Source organism: Bombus impatiens, unplaced genomic scaffold, assembly GCF_000188095.3.
Source record: "Bombus impatiens unplaced genomic scaffold, BIMP_2.2 scf_0647, whole genome shotgun sequence".
Taxonomy (NCBI): Eukaryota; Metazoa; Arthropoda; class Insecta; order Hymenoptera; family Apidae; genus Bombus; species Bombus impatiens.
In genome coordinates this window covers 660,234-683,936 of record NT_177066.1, presented here as the reverse complement: position 1 = coordinate 683,936, position 23,703 = coordinate 660,234, and the positions used below count along the sequence as shown (strand labels likewise).

The window sequence follows — 23,703 nt, the reverse complement described above, 5'->3', positions numbered from 1 at the left end:
CAATGGTTATACCATCTACGTTTCAGAGCGGCAAGTTTAGGAATTGTTCAGTATTCTCTATATTTTGTCTCGAATTGGGAAATATCATTATTTATTATCTATTGTAAAATATATTTGAAGAGTTATAAAGGAGGAAAGAATATTCAACACAGCAAAGTTATATTTCTTCCTTCGATGCATGAAATTAACTGATCAAAGAATAGATTAATCATGGCCAGGTCTATAAAGGTAATTATGATTCGTTCATTTTATATAACATCGCACATTCAGTTTATTTGAATTACAAGAGTAATGCATTCAGTCGGCAGGGAAAATACAGTCCTATATAACTATATATTACATAATATAGAAGTTTGGCACTCGGATCGATTCATTTTGGGGATGTAAAAAAGCCTAACTGTTCGTTTCTAGCATATTCATTAATCAACACACGTATCTCTGTTAAAAACGTTTTCTTATCTCTCTTTGCCACACGATTGGAACTATCATATTAATGCATATGCTGCGAATTTGTGAAACAGTGTCTTCTATTTAGGAGTGTATATATTTCATATATTTATATATAATAATAATAATAATTATCGTTATTATTATCATTATCACTATATTAACATCGACGTTAGAGCATTTTCTTAATCATACCTTTCCTAGGGTTTTTATAGAAATCGTGGTTAAGGTCACTGTGAGTTTGCGCAGCTCTAAGAGACATAACGTTTAAATATCTGTCGAAAAATCGGCGAGCGCGCGAATCAACAAGTTGATATCGATTGATCGAGCGATATATTAATTTATTATAATACTGAAGAAAATGTGTGTATCTCTCATTGTTGTGCGTTCTGTACGCCGGTCGATAATTTACGAATACAATAAAATTTGTCGTTGCTGTTGGAAAATTGATTCACGATAAATTTTTCAACGTCATAGAGTATTCACATAAGAGGATTCATGTTCGATCGACAAGTTTCAATGAACTTAACCTTCACGACGTCGACGAGATAAATCTTGGTAGGTATAAAGAAAATGATATCATTATTTTTGTAGGGATGGAAAAAGATTTTTTATACATATTTTTCGAGTTATCTTTTGTTGCCGAATTTCAATTTGGCAATAGAAATTGCAAATCTTTTTGTTTATATATATACATATATGGGAAGATTTTGCTCGAAAGGTAAGATGGTGTATCGGAAAGAAACGGGAGCGACCTCAAGTGATATAATGACAATTAAAAAATTCGACGTTGTACGATGTGGAATAGTAGAAATCGCGGGTATCGTGTAAAAAGATATGTGCGAAAACTCGAGTGTTTCTGGTTGTACTGCATGCTTTGAATGTGCATATTTTTTTAGAAAAGTCGCGAATATTTTTATATATTCGTCATATGTGTATATAAATCGGAAATACGCAGTCGGTTTTGTAGTCTTTTTCTTTACAAAACTTTTTCAAGTAAATACATATGTATAATGTTTCGCGTCTGATAATACCTCTAAGTACTCCCGGTGTTCTCGAGTTAATATTTCCGTGACATTTACCCTCGATATTTTATTGAGTGTATGTAACAGTGACGGTTTTCTTTTTAGTTTTCATAAAGAAACAATAATTTTGTATCGACGAAGACAAGTGTCACCATGAAGCATCGAAGGAGAAGTATCCCGAGTGACGTAGATTTGGCTGAGAGCAGACGAGTTTCGAAAACGATCTCGATTGAATTAAAGAGCATCGTTTTGAACCTGGACATCCAACCGGGGAAAGACAGCGAAATCGACATCGTGCAGGCCTCGTGGAAAAATTCTTACAAGAATCGATAATATCTTAGGCACATTCGATCCACAATAGCGATGATAGTCTTGGGTTCTTTTAGATTTAACGAATTCACCTTACCCGGAATCGCAAGGACTTTTTTGCAGTACTAACAAGATACATCGCAAAACATTTTACGTGCAGACCACGCAAAAAGGTATTCTTTCACTAGGTATTCGATTATATGTATACTTAGCGTTCTTGTTGGAGACTATGATGTAAAAAAGAAAACGAAAAAGTTGATGGAAACTCTGATGCTCGACATATTGTTAACGACAATGTACTTACAATTTTAGTATTTACGGAGTATGAATAACCGTTAACTGATAGCAACGTAATCGAGTACATGTTCTTATCGACGCTTCGATTACGCATGAGCGTGTCGGGAAAAGAGTTTCCGTCAAGGTTTTGGTATAAAATCGAGGCTTTCGGTAATACTCCCATCTCGCAGAGTCAATTATTATCTTTAGGCACATTAAGACCATAGTTAATCGACGATTAGTCTCAAGGTTTTGTAACAAAAACAGTCTTCAGGTTTGAGAAAGTGTTACGGCCTGTTTCGCTTTAATCGCGAACAGCCCTCCTTTTGCTAGACCCAATATTGATTTCTTCTTAACAAGGGGTTGTTGGTCCTCTGCGTGGTGGCCGATTGACAAGGTAGATCGGACGTGTCGAAGCTGCTCCATTCGTCCCCATCCGCGACACCGTACGGATATTTCGCTGAAACGTCCACTTCGGATCCTGTGATACTTTCCAATGGACTTAAAGGTATCACCTTGCATTGAGGTAGGGTGGACGTCATCGTCGGTAGAACCGGTAACGGTGTACTGGCTGCAACGCTATTGTGATCGTTGGCGTAACGCTTCACATGAGGTGTCACAGGCATTAAATGATCCGGAGGTCTTGGAAGGGGCATTACACCCACCGCTGGTGTTGGTTCTGGTTTTTCTTCTTCGGCATGTTTGTATTTGTTATGCCTACACCTGATGGTAATGATCACCACTACACCGAGCAAAAATACGCCAAGAAGCATTCCTAGGATTAACAGGTAGTCGTTGCTCATATTGGGTGCGATCGCCATTTCACCTTCGTGACCCACCGGATCCATCGGGCCACCCAGCGTCATATTATAGTCGTCCATGTCGAGTTTCACGCGAAACTCGAACTCACCTACGGCTGGTTGAAAGATAGAGGCCGCTAAGATGAACACGAAGCTATCGATTACTCCCTCGTACTCCATCGTTGGAATTTTTCTACAAACCATGTAAATCACACCTGACATCACTTCCTGGTGTGAGAATTTCGTCACTTCTTTTTCTCGAGTTCCACGTTTCTCGCCGGAAGACGAAGAACTTCTGATGATTCTCTTTATTTTACCAAATTTCGGCTTCTTCACGATGGTATATATGGGATTACTGCTCGTTAACTTCGCCAACGGAGTGGCGTCCATATATTGCAACGTTATCCTGGTCTTTTCGCCTGCCAGAGCGATCATAGGGTTCATAATCATCAAGGGTACTATCTTTATTTCAATTCTTATGCGTTTCTGTTCAAATCCGCTCAGTCGTGCGGTTAATTCGAGACTGTCGTTCGATACGGTCATGTCCGTTTGCATGAACATGACGCTTTTCGACAGCAAGTCTGTTTGCTTAAAGCTGGCCGCCGCACCGTCGCGTACGTACAACACCCCGTACTTTGGAATCGCCGTTACTTCGTAAATGACCAAGTCTTGTCTCGCGTTAGTATCGAGCTTTACGTTGCTCTCGGAAATTAGAGCTACGTTCGAGCCTTGTTGCAGGTTCACAGGACCGGGAACGGTAACGTTCAGTTTGATGGGTAAAACGTACACGTTGAACACCGTATACGTTGGATTGAAACGTCCATCCCATACCCTGAAGTAAAAGGAAGCTGCTTGAAGCGGACCATTGTGCTCGTATACCAGTCGATTGGAGTCGACATCGTGCTGAGTGAATTTGTTCACTTGACGAACTTCCGAAATATTTTCGTTGAATGGTAGAAGCAACAGACGACCGTACGTTGGCCTAGATATCACGTCGTATGCGATTTCCTCTGGCGGAGTGTCTGGATCGGTTGTCAACAAGTTCTCCCTAGTTATCGTTTGATTTTGATTTTGCACCACTGTAATGGATGGCGCGTTCGTGATCAATTTGAACGGTTCGTCGTTTACCGGTTCGATTATTACCGGAATGCTGGTGTTGCACAGCAGTATGTGACCAGGGGTCAGGTAAAGAGAAAAATTGATGCGATCTTCCAACGTATCCGAATGATCGTGATAATAAGCGATTTTTCCACCTTCGATTTGTGGCTGGGAGAAAGTGGTGACATTTAAATCTGGAAGAATCATCACATGGCCGTGGCTAGGTTGACTGACTAGTCTCGAGAGTACCGCCGGATTCTCGATACCAGCGTGAGTTTGAAGAAACGACACGATTCCGCTGATGTTCATGATGACTTGAGCCGAACCACCTTCTTCCACTCTCACGTTCTTCACGGATACGTATCTGTCTAATCCGCCACTGGAGACTGAAATATCTATTTGAAACATCTGCAACAGAAAACGTATACAACACAGTTAACGACACCTTACACCTTGCAAACGTTTAACGAGTCTTAAGATCATAATCTCGCCTGATTAGTTAAGGATTCCGCGAAGTGTGCTTCTACGTCGAACGTAAACGAATCATTGGCGGTCAAGTCCATAAATTGTTTAGTATGTTCGTAGAAAACTTTGCTGTTGTTGATGTCTCTTTGCGTGAACCGCTCGACATTCAACCACGCGCCCTCGCTCGTTTCCATGATAATCTTGCCGAGATGCGGACCATTTCGCACCGTGTATTTTATTTCTCGCGTTTCATCCGAGCATTTCGTCAACAGTAGTTTGTTCGATAACATTTTTCTGGTCAATGGAAAAACATTGAGTGCGGCGTTCTGCTCGATAGTCAGTCGAACCGGTTTAGTTGCTATCAGTATCGTATAAGATTCCGTGCTGTGTACTCCGTCGTACAGCACGAAATTGAACTCAGCGTCGGATCCATCTGGAACATAAAGTCTCTTAAAGAATTTGTGTTTACGAATAAATCGCGAGAAATTTCGGACAATAAAAAGCGAAGCGCTTACTCGTATGGGTAAAAATGATTTTCGACTCGTCGATCTGTTGCTGTGTGAAATTGTAAAGATCCAGCTCCGGAGAGGATTTTAACGAGATTAATCCGTTCCTGACTCCGCTTATGTTGAACGTTATGTCACGTGCCGTGGTATCGTTATCAACAGCGGCTAATTTATCAGGCGTTAACGCGATCGAACCACCTTGCCAAACTGTTAATTTAGTTCTGTTGACGAGCACGGGCACTTCGTCGTTAACGGGTTGCACCGTAACCCACACGTCGAAGGGTTCGCTGGTTTTATCACCGGCAACGAGTACCATCTTGAACGAATCTCTGGAAGATTCATCGCCGTTGTGTTTGTATAATATTATTCCTCCGGTTAGGTGTTTCTGCGAGAATTTTTTCACCTGAGAATTCTTGGTTGATTCCAGAATCACGCCATGTTTCGGTTTTTCTAGAATTCGATAGTCCGTCACTTTGCCGGAATAGTAAGGAGTGAGGATGGAGAAGTTCGTTTCATCGAGAATGGTGCTCTTTCCCTCGATCACGACGACACCCTTCGTTTCGACGTACAGCTTCTCCGGGACGATCACGAAGTTCACGCTTAGATCGCGCAGCCAAGTTATTCCGTTCGTTACATCGACGACAAATTTGTCGTTCGTTTGATTCATCACGGATTGTACGTAGAACACGCGACCCTCGTTTATCATACTTTGGTCGAAAAACTTCACCGCGTTTCCGATATAATCTTCTCGTGTCTCGTCGCTGTGCTCGTCGTGAATCTGTAGCTCCAGATACCCGTTCTGTGGCCATTCCTTCAAATAATAAACTATTTCAGAATCCGCTATCTTGGGATGCATAATTTCCAGGCTCTTTTTGCTTAACAAGATACTAGTGGCCTCTTCCACGAACACAGTTTTATTGTTCTGCACGATCAACGGTTGCCAATAGCTTTCGGGATAAATCTTAATTAAAAATATTCCCTCTGCCTCTGCTCCCTTCGTCGACACTTTGAACTTAAAACCGTCCTTTGCCAAAGATCCGCCGAGATGTTTGTACAAGACTATACCATAACGCAGATTCTCTTTGTTGAACGAGTTTGTTTCTCTACCGTGTTTCAACAGCACCCCGTGTTTTGGTTTCTCCAACACCGTGTACTTGATATCCTTGTCGGAGGTGTACACGTTCGTTTCAACATCCAACTCGTTGGGTCGGAGGGCAACCGATCGATTAAATTGTACGACAGATCCATTGCTCTCTCTCAACCTGACGTAAGGAGGACTGGCTTGAATTTCAAGGACTCCGGCCGTGTAAAAATGCCCATCGGTAACACCAAATTCGAACTTTCCGTGATCATCGCCCTGATGTTTAAACAGTATCTGATTGTCGTCGATGTCTTGCTGACTGAATTCATGTACCTGCGACGTGGGATTGGTCACCCTGTATATTCCATTCTTCTGGGTGTCTCTTCTCGTGTAAATCAGCTCGTTAGGCTTCGTGTCGATGTCCTTGTCTATATACGCGAGATCTTTGTTCGTTAACAGCCTTTCGCCCTTCGACACCACGTGAAACACCTTGTGAACCACTCGCTCCGGAGCGTTGTCGTTCTTCATTGTGATTTCGACGCGGAACAAGCCCACGTACATAAAATCCACCGCGTCCGAGGCGATAGCGACGAACTGGAACGAGTCTTCTCTGGTCTCTGAGTCATCGTGCACGTAGTAGACTTTTTGGGATGAAAGTTCCTCGGAAGTAAAATAGAAGGTGTTGTTCCGCGAGTGAGACTTGGAGCTGTTCGTGACGGTCAACCAACCGTGATGCGGAACTATCGTCAAGTTGTATATCAGCGACGTAACTCCGTAATCCCTTGGATTCGTTCGCAGTATTCTTAGAGGTACTCTAGAGCCTTCGTCCACCCTCAGAGTTTCCAGGCTGTCCAAAGGTTTCACGTTCTTGCTGAGGTAGTGCCTAAACTTCAAGATCGAGTGCAAATCGATGCACTGTGGGGCGCTCACTTTGAAGGCGAATTCATCGAGAATGGTGGAATAGGCTCTCTTGAACAATCGATATTTCAATTTACCGGAGTCGATGTCCTCTTGGGTGAACGTATCTCCGGTTTCTAGCTTTCGACTCGAAAGGAACAGATTACCGTACCTTGGTCCCGTTGTCACGGTGAACGCGATCTTGTTAAGCGTGGTTGTCAATGGATTCGTTTGGAACTTCAGATTTTGCCCGGTGACCGACACCTCCGCTACGTTGGTGAAGTTAATCGGCACCCTCTTCGTTTCTTTCAATTCGAGATCGATGAATGTGATTCGAAAGTCGTAGGTGTGCTGCGCCGTTACCTCTCTAACGCTCGCTTGAAACTTAAACTCGTCTTGATTCGGGCTACCCTCGTTGTGAAGATACCGTATCGTGTGTAGCTCGATATCCCTGCTGGTGAAACGGTCGACGTTTATCCAACTACTCGAGACGTCCTTCAGCTTCTGAATCGTTCCAAATTGCGGCTGCGAGACGATATCGTAACGTATATCGATAGTGTTGTCGTCGGAATTGGTGACGAAAGAGAGATTCGCTGATGTGAGGTACGAGTAAGACCGATGCACCACGACCAGCCCGGTATTCTGCATCAACTTGATTTCCAAGGGATGAGCTGCCACCCTTAAACTCGCCGGCTGGCTGCTTTCTATCCCGTCGCTCACTCGAAGATCCAGCTTCGCGTTTGGTTTCGCTGAAAAACGTAATTCAAGCGTACGTTTGATAAAGCGTAGCTGCGAATAGACGGCAATTAACAGGCAATAATGTTCGTTTGTATAGCGAATATCGATGAAGCTGTTACCGTTTCCACGGTGTACGTATGCGATTAATCCTTGCATTAATTCAGCCTGGGTAAACGTGTCGATTGGTCGCGACGGGTAAGTCACTCTTTCCACATAGCCAGCATCCGCGTCGGTACGTAAGACCGTGTAAACCAACATGTCTGACGGCGTGTCAGCATCGATCGCCCAAATAAATTCTTTCGTCAAGATTTTCCTCGTGCCCTACGGATTATAAACGGCTGATTATATTTATCGTCGGACTCGATCAGATAAAGAGGTCAATTCGATTCTATCTAACCGAATAAGAAATGGAAACATTAAGATTTGTATTTGAACCGTTTCATAGATTTCAACGCGGCGAGGGTGGTCGATTTTTATGACGGGGCAAGTTATTCCATTTAGATAGATCGCAACTCTAAGTGGTTAATTAGGAGCAACGACTGGAGGCGACTTAAATCGATTTCGTTACGACTCGACCGCCATGCTCGCTTAAAGATACGAACACTGCAGGCAGGCTATAATTTCTTCAATTCGATTAATTGATTTAGTGGGGTCGTGCGAAGCATTCAGACTGTTTCGCGTCAATTAGGTTCACGTGCTTTCGAGTTCTCGGACGGAGGCTCGTTTCGAGGAGAAAAATCGTGCGGCCGTTCGATAGAAGAATTATAGGTCTTTGTGTCTTACTTGAGCGAGTCGTAGCACTTTCGCGGTCGATATTTCGAGCAACGGCGGATCATTAACGGGTGTAACGTTGACGTGAAGTGGAAACCTAAGTCGCCCTCGCAGGTAGCCTGGCAACGTGTAACCAGCTCCTGCCACTAATCTCACATCCAGGATCATACTGTCCTCTGTGGTTTCACTGCCATCGTGCATGTATTGTACCTGCCAAGGAGTTGCGTCACACTAATGAGACAATGTAGCCTGTGGTAGACAACGTTTTTAGTACTTATGAATATGCATGTTTCTGATCTAAAGATGCGTAAACACGCAATGATAACGATTTATAGCAACGTCGGCAAACGGTCTTTACGATTTACCGAGCATGGTAATTTTTGCAAAAACGGATAAAAAGTCGTTCGTAGATTCGCCATTAACGAGACACTTATCTCACCTTATTTCATGATTTATTCACGATGTACATGCGTCTGCAAGGAGAACTTTTCTTCTTAACGAACCAATAAACTGCCTTAATATCTTGAAACTCGTACCTTCCGCGTGACTCGCCGCTTTTAAAATTAAACTTCCTTAAAGATTCCCTTTACGCTTTCCCGTCGTTGAATCATTGCCGGCGCTAAATCTGCCGTCTGCCCGCGGTTCAAATTAATTAAGGCGGCGGAGGCGAGCTTATGAATCGACGATTAGCATACTGAATCGACGCGCGAATTCTACCGATTCTGCCCGTTCTCTGTGTAGACTTTTCGAAAAAAGTTTCGCTTTTTTAAGCTTCGAAGAAAACGTTTAACGGATAAGCGGTTTTGGCTCGACGTTAACCCTCGAAAAAAAAACCGTTAATAAGTGGTGGTGGTGGTGGTGTCTATAAATAGACGTAGTGTCGCTGGATAAATCGGGTGTAAGTAGAAGAAGAACAGACCGAACCGAGAGTTCCGACGACACGAGCCCACTACGCGGCCCCCCACGGTTCTAAAGTTAGTCCTTGTGCCGCGGACTATCTATAGCTCGTGGCCTTATGACAAACTGGAAGAACACGTGATTTTCCACTTTTCTTTGTGTTGCTCGAATATATCGGTTACCTGTTGGATCGTTGCCGTTCGTCGATTCATCCTTCTCACCGATCGTTTCACGTTACGATATTTCACGGATATTGGAAAACCGTTCCACGCGTACTGGTAGCAGAAACACGTTACCTTATCTCGATTAACGTCTTGAAGAGTGAAGGAATGCGCGGTTCTGGTCGTTAAAAGATCCAGGGCCAAGGTACCGTACGTGGGCGGGGTTACCAAGTTGAAGATAACACCGTCCTCTTCCATCCCATATTTAGCAATGTCTAGTACCATGGCAATGTTATCGCTCGTCAGCAGCGCGTGTTCCCCTTCGGATAGTACCAAGGGCCTTAGCGAGAGTATCTCCAAATTCACGGGCAAATTTACCCTCGAGTGAACCTACGGAATTTGAAATTGAGGCGTATCACGAAGGTCCTTGCCTCTCTTCTTACCTAATTTCTCCTTGGGTGACAAGATGCGAGCGAATTGGTGGAAAAATGGAAGATACGTCGGAAGGAGGTAGAAATCCGATCGCGAAGCAGAAACGTTCTTCGGAAAGTGGAATTTGTAAACGTTTACCTTGTGATCCTCGGCGTAGTTTGCTCTGATGCACAGTGGTTGATCGCAGTCGCACTTAAAAGAGCTGACACCTAGTTGCGTGCAAACTGCTTCGGAAACACAGGGATCCGCATCGATACAGGGATATCCCCAAACGCAGCCAACGACGATACCCTGGCTGATCTTAACGTCCGGCAGACCGAGCTCCTTGTTATCCAGCAGCATATTTCGCAGGCAACCATTGTAGCTCACGTCACCGGACTTTAGGCCTTTGCCGAGCGCTCTGGCGCGTTTATTCAGCTCTGTGCCGCCTATGTAGAGGGTGTCGGCCAGATCGAGGTAGCGATTTCCACCGGAGGGTAGAGTGATCGTTTTTTCTTGACGGTCGACCGTGATCCCGATTCCGCTCGGATTGAAGTCAACGGCCACCCGATGCCACTTGCCGTCCGCCACCGGCGTGCCGTGTATCAACTCGGTCGGCCCGTTCCCTTTGTTCATCAGAAGTCGAATTTTACCCTCGAACAACTCGATCCCGAGGTAATCGGCGTACGACGATTGCCCAGTGTTGTAGAGCAGCAGGCCACTCTCCGCGCCGGTCTTCAACTCGAATTCCCATCTACGAAACAATGAAGGGAAGGGGAGGATCGATCGAAGAGGGCAAAATTGCGAAGGAAGTCGTTGGCCGAACGGCACTGTCCAACTTTACTTTACGCGAGTCGAACTCGTCAAACCGCGTTTATCCAACATGCCCGGATACACGAAGCGAGCCACGGTATTTGAGAATAACGTTAAAACTCCAGTAACAACATCGCCGGTTCTATTCACGAGCGAGCTAGAATTTCGTAAATTGACTTGTTCGGATCGCGTCTACCGCCTATGAATGGGGACCCGCTAAACCGTCAAGGGAGCGCCACGCGAAATTTCCACTTTCTTAACTGCTCCGGCGAAATTACCCGATCGTTCGCATCCTTTATCCTACGCGAAGTTTTGCAGGTCTCGCGCGAAATGTGTTTAACGAAATACTTGAAAATCCTCTGCTAGAACTTTATGAATTATTAGCTGGTGGAAATGGGAGCGCGTTCGAACGCTGTATCGATGCGCGATAAGAATAATCGGATGGAAACGAATTAAAAGCGGCGCGATATCATTGCCAGCGAGAGTTAAATGGATCGCGGGACGATCACGCGGCTTACGAGTATCTCGCGGTACTTTTATCAAATTGAAATTTTTTGTCAAATCTTTCCTGTAAAACTGAAAAGCGTTTCTTTAATCAATTTTTAGGACTGTCATCTTCCCGGGATTGAACGCAATGTTCGAAATGCGACGATACGTGACAAAAGATGGCGTGAATGCGCGGAAAAACACGGACGAGAGCAATGAAGACGCGGACGCGTGGAATTAATGGTCGTCCTAGATTGTTGGATTCCGTGGTGATTAACGTTTTGTTTACACGTTTCTGGTTGAATTCGGTCAGGAGCGTTTAAGAGGACCGTCTAAACGACACCGAGCGCTTTCATTTCCGCCGGCATGTTTGCAGTGCGCGCCGCTCGTTCTGACGCTCCGACAGAATTCATCAGCCGTCGATGTCCAAGGATGTTCCACGTACAATACATAGAGGCGAAGGGAACAGGATTGTTGGCATTGTTTCGACACCGTCGTTACCGTCGATACGCAACAGGTACCGTACCCCCTTTGTCCTCTGTATCAAGCTTCGAATTAAGAATCGTGACGAGCTCGTTTTTAATTTGGGGAGACAAAGACTTCCAGGTGCCCGTTCATTCTTTACGTCGCGTGCAATTCGAAGAAGCTGTTTTAGTCTTTCGCGAAATGAATTCTATTCTATCCGAGAATATCGAGCTCGGATATTCCTGTATATTTGTTAATCGGGAAAGATAATTCGGTTAGTCGTGTTTTAATCATCGCGCGGAAGATTTTCGCGATATTGTCGTTCTAAGGGAATTTCCCTGTATTCCGTACCGCTCTTTTGCATATCGTGCAAAATTCATGCACAATGATACCGATTAAAAGTTCAACGAAAGAACTATTACACGCTAGAGATACCTTATACATGTACATTATGATCTTTCTTTTACGAGTACAGTTGCCGGTAGTGTTAATTTCGTGAACACTATCTTTCGTTTAACCAGAGAGAAGGAGAGAGAGAGCGAGAGAGAGAGAGAGAAGTTTGCCGTTGCGATTCGTGGAACCAATCAAAACTCTTATTCCTGGAACTCTTTGTTATTCCGAAAAATGAGATCAAAGTGAGTACTTCTTAGAGAGCAGGAGATACGAGGAATCGCGGATATTGTTGTAACTAGTAGCGACGTCTTCGTCGTAACGCGATTGCGGTTTTTGTTTGGAACTTTCCGAAATGCTTCACTAGCGTTCTCGCTGGCCTTTGTCGTTGAAAGTAGTACGGACATTCGTCAAAGGTTTGCAACAACATTAAGAACATTACTCGACTAGTATCTGCTACGAAAGAAATACAAAGATACGTTCCGTAAAAGATATCTACCTTTGATATCGCCGCGATTTTACGATTATAAAACATCCTGACGAATGTCTTGCAATTTAAATTCGGAGGAAATTAAATTACCTCCGTCGTGCCGTGTTGCTAGCTCCTTCTTAGCTTGCTAAATTATTTATCCGATTATTAATGGTTCATCAAGCTCGGCACGATTCGCCGGGTAACTTGTACTCGTCGATTAGTTTTGATAAGCACGCAGTCTCTCACAGACTGGCACTAACATTGACTTGGGTATTAGATTTTACATCTACCCGACGCTTTAAATAGACACGCATCAAATATTATTGTTAGTTTGTATTCATAGCGGTTCATCCGTCTATCGATAATTTCTGAAACCGCTAATAACAGCTGTTTGACGGTTGACGAAGCGTCACGCGCGAGGCTCGTTCGTCTATAATATCGTCCTAGGTCGATTCATTTTCTGTTACAAAATCGGCTACGTGTACGCGTGCATATCTCGTTGGAACTGACACTTACGCAACCGAAATCGTTGCGTTTGAGAAAAGCGCAAGATCGATGAGCGGTTAATAATAGAAATAACGTTTCTATTATGACAGGCCTTGCTCGAACGTTAATTAATTTGACTATCTACTATTCCACAAGTTGAGTATTTGGATGTAATTCATACGGCGCAAAGGACCGTATTTATCTACGTACTTGGAGCCCGAGCGTGGAATAGGTCTTGGGATCGCTGTGAACGCACCATCCTCCACGAAACTAACTTCCGTGCTTCTTGTAGCGTCGAATTCCGGCGAACAGCTCCACGCAACGGCAGTCGCCTCCGACTGGCCTTTTCTCGACTTGGCGTATTCTATTACCCTGGCGCCATTGTAGATTATGTCAGCCATACAGCCTCTCAAGTAATCCGTGTGCCCTGAGAATAGAGGAACATATGAAGGAAAAGATATCGTCGACGCGCTGTGGTCAAATTTGAAAAAGGAAACTCGCTGGATTTCACGTGATCGACTGGAACAACGGTCTAAACGATTTCGTTCGAGTCGTTAGCGTCGCGCGACTTTCGGATTCGGCGTTTGCAAATCCCTTTGAACGAACTGTTCGCACGAGCAAATAACGAAACGGGCGGATATTAAATTCGATGGTCAGGCTGATTCTTATAGTCTCGCGGAACGTAGAGAACGCGGTGGCACCCTTTGGCACCGGTTCACGAGGTATTATTCAGTGGCGGAGGTCTTCGCGAAGGAGCGGTGTAATGAAAGCGTCAGTTGCAAACCACATCGGGGTTGATGGCCAGATAATCTCAGTTTCGTTGGCTGCCAGGGAACCAACTAGGCTATCGAACCTATCTCAAGCTATCCACCTATTCCATTATACGATCGTCAAACATAATTCACGAAAATAATCGCGTTGTAACTCGGTTAATTTATTAGAACGAGCCCGATCTACGTAGCAATTTCAACCAAAGGTAATTCATTTCCTGATAAAGAGAGTTTGGTGTACGATCGAACGAATCCGATTTTGTTCGCGCGTGGTGGTATCGGCTTGAAAGTTGCGTTTATAGTGGAAGCGGTTCCGTGAAAGACGACGGTTATATACCCGCGGTAAGGTAATACGAGACGCACAAGGATGCAAAACCGTACGGGTGTTTACTGACAGGGGTTCGTGATGACATTTTCCGGTGTAGCGGTATATAAACCTCGGCAATAAACCCAGCCGTTCATAGTGCGGTAAATCGTTCATGCCGCAACCGTGCCACAGCTTCCATTCTACGTGATCCTCTCGCGTGCTTCACGATTATATTAATTGGAGAAGTTTCGAGAACGGTTTTTCCTACAGGCGGCTAAAGATACCGCGGATAACCGCAAAATGGACCGAGGTCACTGGAAAATGTCCTGTTCCGAAGGGGAGAGACTGCGCATCGCTCTTGCAGGGTTTAAGGTCAATAAAATGGCCCATTACCTATCGACGACGAGGAACAAGAACCTACAGAATAAATATATACCACAACCAGCAATTTTTTGAACGGGACCGTTCAAGGGGGTTCATATGGACCCTTCCCTTCTTTAGGAAATTCCGAATTACATGCCCTCCCCGAGCTGTAAACCTAATGACTCCGAGATCAAGTAGAAAACCCCGGGAAAGGAACAGTCGGAAGGGCACGAGGGATAGACGAAAGCCAATGGTTGTTAGGGATAATCAGCAACGTAGGAGGACAGTTCATCATCAGACATCGTACCGTACGGGTGAAATACTTCAGCCCCCAACAAGATCTTACCACCATCGTGTTCCTAATATCACACTTTACGTTTATACAATAAGTGCAAATACAGTGTTGGATTACTCTAACACTCGATGTATTAAACCTCTTCCACCTTGAGCGTTAATTCATTCGAGGTACGCGATATCGACCGATCGGTTTGACCTGACCGGTTGACCTTTAGTCGATAATTTGCAACATATTTAACATTCATTTGGCAAAGTTCATGGAAATATGGAATTTTTTGGGATGGAAAATAAGTCGCTCTGCCGCTCAGACTGGCAAATAATTCGGTGCGCTGGCAAGGTGACACCCAGCATGGTGACACCTTTCGGAAAGAAACAAGGCCTAATGCCGGGCAATTCAGAGCGCAACTGTCCCCTGAAACCAGATTCTAGGCATAACAGTCCGAGTTACGCGGAACCAGCGGACGTTATCGCATACAAGGCGCCGACAATATCAAAGGGACAACTTCGGAACGATACAGCATCGGATAAAGATCGACACGATGAAGCAGGATGGCTACATACGCATGCAGCTGTAAATCCTAATCCACTGCATCCAATCGAATGGAAGGAATCTGAACAAACGGAGGATAGGATATCTCTTATTTTGCCTTCCGCGGATAACCTCGCTTGCGTTTGGTGTTTTTGTGCACGTGGTCGCGAATGAAACCTAAAATGAAATGAAATGAAATCTAAAACGCTCTACAGAGATTACAGGTACAAGGAGTTCCGCTTTACTCGGCGACTGGTAATTCGTATTCGTATTCATTTAAAGAAAGGGGAGTAGTTTTCGTCGCGTCGTCGAAGAAAATAACGACGAGAGAGAGAGAGAGAGAGAGAGAGAGAGAGAGAGAGAGAGAGAGAGAGAGAGAGAGAGAGAGAGAGAGAGAGAGAGAGAGAGAGAGAGAGAGAGAGAGAGAGAGAGAAAGAACGAGGGAGCGATAAAAAATATTCTGCAGTGGCTTTCATATGTATCGCGATATTTCGTCGCTGCGGAGACGGTGATATCGGAATGTTCGCAGATGAAAACGATTCGCCGTATTCGCGGTCGTGAAGCCGAGCGACCATAAAATAAATAATTTCCCCTGTCGCCACATTCAAGACTGTTCAATTTATTTGGACGTAACCGTGATCGAATGTTTCGCGATAGAACATTGACACCGACATCTCGGTATATACTTTTATTGATTTCCCGGTATCGGATGTATGTCTAGTGGGGAGTGTTCTCTATATTTTCGCGTAGCCACGGAAACGTCACTCGATAAACGAAATTCATGCTGAGAATTTTATTTTCAATGCTACCTGTATAACGGGAAGACCCGAATGAAAAGTTATTTTAATGTTTAGCCGTTTTATCGTCGTTGGCTTAATCCGCGGATAGTCGACAGAAGGAAGCATCCGAGTCTCGCAGTTAGATTAACAGTCTATACCGTTTTCATGCATATTTCAGCGAGATGGATGGAAAATGAAAAGTCGCCGCGATTCTAACTTTACGCCAACTCTTCTACGGTCTGGTCGCATAGAAGCGACTTCGTAGGATCGTTCCGGCCTTTCTTCTTAAAAGTGCGCACGAACACGAGAACTCTGTATACGAAAAACGAACGAACGAATAGTCCGAGACTGGCGCGACGTAGACGGTCTGTTCGCCATTTTCCTCGTTCTTTATTCCTCGACTCCGGGAATTTAGCGGGGTTCGCGGGGTAGCAGGAATTAATAAGAGATCCTGGAGGGGTGGTGGGTACGGTTATGTCGTACCATGGGGTACAAATGAATTGTCATGAATATGTAAATTGAATTTCGAGCTGGTCGTCGAGCGTTGCACGAGATGCTCGAGGGAATAACGGCGGGGAACGAGCGTCACCGGTACACTCTCTGTTTGTACTGATCGTATTCAATTTGGAACGCGTCACCTCGGTCACCTTCCGATGAATTTTTGCTTTTTAACCAACCGGTCTCTATCGCTGTCACTGTGCTCTTGCGATCCAAGTTATTGCCGTTTTAGCTTGAGGCGAACCATACCGTTCATCCTTGCGCTGTGATTTAACCCGCGGAAATAGCTGCGAGAGATACGCAACAGAGATACCAGAGACAGAACTCGACCGCGCGGAAGTCTGGTGGAATTCGCGAGGAGCAAAATTCATAACATATATTTCTCGCTTGGATTGTTTCTCATCGGGTATAATCTTGTCGGAGCTACTTAGATATCATCTGGATGCCTAGATCCGAGTGAAAGGAGTAGCTTCTCATTCTCGAAACCGGCCTTTCTGTCGGTCAGCTATACGCACCGTACACATCCAATTTACGATTTCACGATCCCGATTAACGGGTCGGCCATTCCGGTAAGCTTCGATAATTTCATCTTGTCGGGGAAGGAGATCGATGATCGATCCGTCAGCGACTAGAAATTAGGTTTAGAGAGTACGGCCAGTGTCGTGGTGTCCTACTATCAGAATATTCTCCGTGCTAATCTTGCTCAATGACCGTTGCTGATGGTGCGCACGTCAGTGATGGATGGAGTAAATATCCCCCATGACGTACACTAAATAATATTTCACTAGATCGATGTCGAAAGATACAGACTGGCTATTTGATATATGAGGCGAATCGCTGTTTTAATTGCTTACTCCGTTTCCCCCACGATTGCCTTATCGATTTGCTTCTGTATCGCTGTTTATCGTTAAACGATCGAGATCGAAATCGAAAGCTTTTATCAGTGAAACTTCGTTGCTACTAGCACGAAAAGTACTAGAATCCTCTTGGAAAAATTTTCCTATCTTTTTGTCCTTCGAATTTAACGACGAATAATAACTATTCGAGGATATTCCAGGCCACTCAAAGATACTCGAGAGAAAACGAAGAGAAATCCGTGAGTCGCGCGTTAATTTTTATAAAAAAAAAAAAAAAGAAAGAAAATAAAACCAGCGATTCTAACGATTGCTTTCGAGTGATTCATCCTGTATTTTTACTTATCTACGTAATCGTCGTTTGTCGTTTTCTCTTTTGCTTTCTGACTGGTACGATATATCAGCTACTTCACAATTAGTACAAGAGTAGAAGAATCGCGAAAACAGTTCGTAATCGAAAATTCCTGAGTGGAAATATTTTTCGCGGATTCGATCGTGCCACAAGAAATAATAAATAGAAACACTGGACTGCCGAATCGTGGGATCCGTTGCTTCCATTGTACGTAGAGCGAGAAAATCTCTGCAATAGAGTAGATATTTTGCCGCAACAAACGCAATACGAATATTTGAACCCAATTGGTTGTTGCCGAGCCGTGATCACGTAACACAAACCTCTGGTCGTCTCTGTATAATCCGTTTGCAGTTGTGAAAATATGAGTTTTTATACGAATGGCGTGTGGAATCGAAGTGGGGTTTGTCAAATCTAGTTCCACTCGATCGCGTCAATGAAATATTTTTCGTCGAACATCCTTATATTGTTTTTCTATTTCAATTTCGGTCGCGACGGATTTTATCGTTGGGGTAGTAAAAATCTATCAGTGAAAATCTTGGTTGAAGGTAGCCTCGTAGACGATACTTGTAAATTTTCACTCCGATAGATGTTAAAGGCTGTGTTGGCGATCGTTCAACTGAACAAAAGGAAACGAAATCGTAGTCTTGTTCGACTTAAGGAAGAAAACGGTTTAAGATATTTGTAACGCAACCGTATCTATTGAAAGTAAAACACATTGAAACTCGAAGGTCATGTTCAGCATGCGTGTCCGAGATTCTCTATGAAGAAATCTCGTAGCTGTCTGCACGCGCGTACGAACGAATAATTCGGAAATGGACGTAATTCGCGTTGTAATGTACACGGAAATTTCGATGCGGAGAATACCGATATTACGATATTTCACGTTACTCTTAGTCGGAAACGGCTGGGCGAAGACTAACTTTTTTTCTGAAAAAGATTCTCTTAATCATTTTACACTACATATTAGTTTTTTAAAGAACTTCGTAAGAACGGTTCTTTTGCAATTCATCAAAAAGTTATTTTTGCAACAGCTCGGCATGCAGCATCTCTATAGGGATTACGCGTTAGAACTTACAACTTTGAAGATGAATATTTCCATTTCGCTAAGGCTAGGCTCTCTAAAGATTGAATCATGTATATTTATACGTCTGTATACATATATACAGATAATATGTTAAACAACGTATCGTTAAAATTTCAAAGAAATTGCAAGAAAGTCGCTGTACGTTACAAACATCTTAAACGAGGAACGTTAAATGCTGTGAAGTAATTGCACGGACTATCGCGGATTGGCTCGGGGAAAAAATATTTGTCTTCTCGATGTAACCATGAAACTTCATCAAAATCGATGCGTGGTAGCTGGTGCGGCCCTCGCGTTGGAAACGAGGCGTAAGTTAGTAAGCTAGTGCAGTCACGTGGCGCGACGATTTATCCGAGTGAGTCAAGCTTGCCGGTGCGCCTTACCTAGAAATAGCTCGTTAAAGTCACCCTGTCCCCCGATGAAGACTCCGTAGTGTATATTCAGTTCGAAGAAACGTCCTGGTAGAAGGGACTTGGTCGTGTGTATCACGTCAATCTGTAGCGTGATATTCGCTTCTCGTCTCGTCAGGTTTACCTCGTGCCAGCTCAGATCGTTCAATGTCAATCCACGAGCACTGGCCATCTCGCTTTCACCTGCGCCTAAATTTATGTGAACCTGTGAAAAAAATCAAAAGAAACGATCTTCGTAAGTCGCTCGATTAAAGACAGACTGGATTACATGGACTTCGATGCTCGGCCAAAGTCGAACAACTTTCTTCCAAGGATAATTGCTCCTTGTTGGAAATTTGGATAAAGTGACACATGGAAGGAGAATTATTCTTTCGATGGTGTACAATTTTGGGTTTATGTATTCCTATTATCTCGGAAGAAACGCGACTGTGAAAAGATTCAGATTTCTTGCGGTTAGCTCGTGCTAGTAATACTTTTTGAAATTTCTCCGACAAGCCGGGCCGAGAGAAACCCTTGGCGATTCAACGTCCCATTTTTCATCCTACTTTAACAAGAATCACATCCTCGGTTCATGCATGCGTAGTGTAAAAGGATACTCTAGAAATGTATTAAATATTGATCTTCCTCAGATTGCCATCTATTGCTCGTTTATCAGACTCTACCTCTAACTAGATGGCACGTAATCGGATTTTCTGAAACCTGTGGGCGAGTTTTTGAAAAGCTGCGAAGAACACATACTCGAGAACATAATTCATAAAGAATATCAAGGAAGGCAAACAGCTCACCGCATAATCCTTCCCTTATTTAGGGAACTTACTCGCGCCGACTCCTTGACTCCGGCATCTAAGTAAATTAGAATAAAAATTAGCATCTATTTACGTAACACTTGCTTCGTTTAAAATCTGCAAGGAACTGTCCGTCCGGTGAAAAAGGAAAGCGGCCACGATAATCCAGGTACCGGTTAAAAAGAAACGGTTGACATAGTAGTCTAGCTAGTGCATTTTATTAATCCAAAGCTCGACCCTTTTGCACAGGTACCCGGTACGACGCCACAAACGGGCAGGGATTACGCGAAGCTTTTTTTTCCGTTTTGCGGCATCTTGGGTCGACATTATGAGACTGGTTCGAGTAATGCATTATCGAGTTAGGATGGTACGGGACGCGCTTTGCCGTGGGACGACGCGGCAGCCTCTGATAAAGAGTCTTTAATCGCGACCTAAATCGACCGATCGAGACTTATAGCGACGTCTTCGATGTAACTGCCACGATCTCTTCGTCGTTGATCTTGAACAGGGGAACGAACCACCGAGACAGCCGTGGTAGAATCGTACCTTAATGAAAAGTCGATCGTTCGCAGAGGCGGGTAGAAATTACGAGGTTGCGCGATTGGCATCGAAGCCGATCGTAACACCGACGCTTCAGACGGTCTCTTCTCGTTCTGCGATCGATTCCGTAATAAAGGCGTGAGCTTTTGCGAGTTGCAAGTTCAGCCGGTAGTAGCGTGATGTCCGATGACTATGCAGGAACCCATTAATATGTATAAGCGCGAGAGACACGACACTTCGTTGAGTGTAAACGCGAATCTATACGTTTCGAAGGTCGAAGAGACGACCACGTCGGTGCATTATCGATGCAGCACCGGTGATTGGAAAGGGAACAATGACAAATATTCGACTGGTCGATTACAACCAGGAGAAAAAGGACGATATTTTTCTTCTTTCTCTCTCACATATTCTGGCTACCAGACCGAATTCGGAATTGCGTGCTTCGGCGGACATCGAATCATTTCGACGGACTCTCGATACAAAGCAAACGATGCACGTTTGATTAAATTCATAGAGATTTTTCGTTCATTCGGTAAATATAAACGCTGTAACGCGCAATAGAATAAATTTTCATGCGAATTTAACGCGCTGCTGAAACAATCGGAAGTAAACGATACTTCTCGTCGATGAGCTCCAATTTCCGAATAATTGAATAACCGTGAAGATGGAAAAGATTTTAAGCGAGTAAAACCACGAAACGAGAGCCGAGGCAGATCCGACAGCGTACCGAGGCATACAAGGCTGAAACGATTCCATTGCACTTTTTGCTCTCTCGCTTATCCCCCTTCTCATCCTCTTTAACGATCTTCTTAACAAATTTAATTAAGCTCAGACACCACCTACCCGTCTTCTCATGGTTCGACCTGTGGACTTAACCCTTCGCGAAATTAGATTCGCGCGGTTTTCACCTTGGATCCTAGCGCTCCACCGAGAAACGGCATTTTCCTCGTCCTCTAATGCACTTAGACGGTATTTCAACACTCTATCGCGATACTGGATTACCCTAGTCATCGTCTTAAGGTTGTCGCAAAAAGGCTCGGGTTCGACGATTTAAATTTCTTAGAAGACGGCCGACTGTTACGTTCACGCATTAACCACTGCGTAGTAGTATCGAAGAAGTCAGTTGCTCTGTAATTTTCTCTACGTTTCCGAAAGATTTGAGACGAATCCAGAAGGGAACTGCTTTCACGACGTTCTAGATTTTTAGCTGAATTATAGCAATTCGCATTTCCAGGGTCTCGCTCGGCCAGCTGAATAGGCTGATCGGTCTGCGATTTTCTAGATTTATTAGAGTTCGCGAAGGTACTGGCGCTTTCCTCGTTTTTCTTCCTTGCTGAATTAGATCGAATTAGAGTTTCGTTCGAGAATTTTTCCTCTCGTATTCGTATAATCGCGCGATACGGTACGATGGCAGTTAAATGCTCGCCGCGGACGTCAAGACTGTTTTGTCTGCCCGGTTGCTTATTGTTTGCGTCTCTTCCCTTTATGTAGCTTCTTAATTGAGAGTTACACGTTCGCAATTTCTAACGAAGATTCATCGTCGGTGAAACGTGGTTTGTGTTACGATCTCGTTTGCGTCTATCGATTCACGTTCGAACGCGTTTACGAAGGATGAGAGACACGAAACGCGACTTTCGCTAATCGCGTTAACCCAAGTTAATGCCAGAATCGGTCTAAAACGTTCAATCAAGAACGATACGCGTCACCGATTCAAAGTTTGCAAATCCCCTCTCGCTAAAGAATATTAATGTCCCTTGTCTGAGGCCAGGTAACAATAACCGCTGACAGACGATTAATAGCCAGCGCTCTGTAAATGTTTCGGGCTTTCGCGTTTGTTTCTACTTATCAAGCGTTTGCATCGTATGAACGCGATCGCTGGATATAATATATTCGAATTAAACGTAACGAGCGTAGCTGGATTAACAACTGGTTCCTATTTATCGTTAGATAGTTGTACGCATTTTGTGGCGATGTTGCTCCAATTCGTCATACTTATAGCGATTCTTCTCACGGATTCATAATTTGTAACTAGAGCTCGACGACGATTACTATCTAAGAGCAAAGTGGTCCATCTGGGCACTGTCGTCCCACGTGCATCGTTGTTCCTCGTAATGTAACCTGGTACGTTCGTTGGAGTCGTTTAATTCCTCAGCAACGAGCATTCGTTTCGGGCCGACGTCGCGGCGTCACCGGCGATCGTTAATAACCGTGCACGTTCATACGAGCACCGAGAACTCGTGGTTGAATCCTTAACGATCGGCACGCTTCAACGTGTTACAGCAAAATCATCCGGAAGCAAACAAACATAAAAGTTTCCGACGAAACCCACGACGGCACAAATTATGACGTATAATCGCGACCCGACATAATTGAACGAAACGATCTCGTGTTCCTCCATACTTTTTCGTTAGACCGTGCGACATAGAACGCTGGTATTTTTTTTCTTTGCTAAGTTAAAACGTGACGATTCGCGTTACAAATTTCGCTGCCGATCGCGTTTTAACGACAACCATGGAAGAACAGTTTTCACGATTATTTGCAAATAGAAATTTTCACGGCAGTTTACAGAGGATGTTGCTTTGAAATAAATTACGATATTTTATTTCATGTGGCGTGCGCGTGAAAGTTAAATCCCGGCGTGTCATATTTAATTCAATTAAAAATAGTCGCCGGCCCGCGAGCCGCTATTGTATTTTTGAGACACGCGACGAAAATTGCTTGTCTCGTGAAACGGCGATCGATGGGTTGTAATGTCGTATTGTTTATTTCACCTGGTATAAAGAGATCATTCCGATACAGTAGTTACGCGATGGATTATTAACTACAACAAAATCGTGTCGTAACGGTATGTATTTTATATCAAAGTTTACGCTGAAACTCATTATTGGCTTGGCGCGTTTCATGCCCGGCTGATTCAGAGAGAACTTAATGCCCTGGAATTGATTTAAACAAAGTCAAAGGAAGGCGTTAACTTTGCTCGAGAGTGAATTTTACGAACGCTTTTTACGTAATGGGAAAGGGAAAGGGAGAGAAAAATAGGCAAAGAGTAGAAAAAAGATGGTTGTTTTCTTCTTTCGCCGATAAATGTTATTCTGCCATGAGATGCATCGATCTGCCCTGTTTCTCCCCCTTTTAACCGTTGCT

General features: G+C 44.0%; 1 protein-coding gene across 11 annotated transcripts in view; it reads right to left on the bottom strand.

Moving 5' to 3' along the window:
* Positions 1 to 242: 242 nt before the first annotated feature.
* LOC100743636 (chondroitin sulfate proteoglycan 4) overlaps positions 243 to 23,703 on the bottom strand; it is a 33,826-nt gene continuing 10,365 nt past the window's right edge. For all 11 annotated transcript variants that reach the window (XM_012389664.3, XM_033322611.1, XM_033322614.1 and 8 more), the window contains 9 exons: positions 19,208 to 19,439; positions 13,205 to 13,421; positions 10,042 to 10,636; positions 9,607 to 9,861; positions 8,426 to 8,623; positions 7,762 to 7,963; positions 4,936 to 7,653; positions 4,447 to 4,853; positions 243 to 4,363 (listed from right to left, as the gene is read on the bottom strand). In XM_012389664.3, coding sequence (XP_012245087.1) covers positions 2,387 to 4,363; positions 4,447 to 4,853; positions 4,936 to 7,653; positions 7,762 to 7,963; positions 8,426 to 8,623; positions 9,607 to 9,861; positions 10,042 to 10,636; positions 13,205 to 13,421; positions 19,208 to 19,439 — 6,801 coding nt within the window. In that variant the 3' untranslated portion in view covers positions 243 to 2,386. The remainder of the gene's footprint in view (positions 4,364 to 4,446; positions 4,854 to 4,935; positions 7,654 to 7,761; positions 7,964 to 8,425; positions 8,624 to 9,606; positions 9,862 to 10,041; positions 10,637 to 13,204; positions 13,422 to 19,207; positions 19,440 to 23,703) is intronic.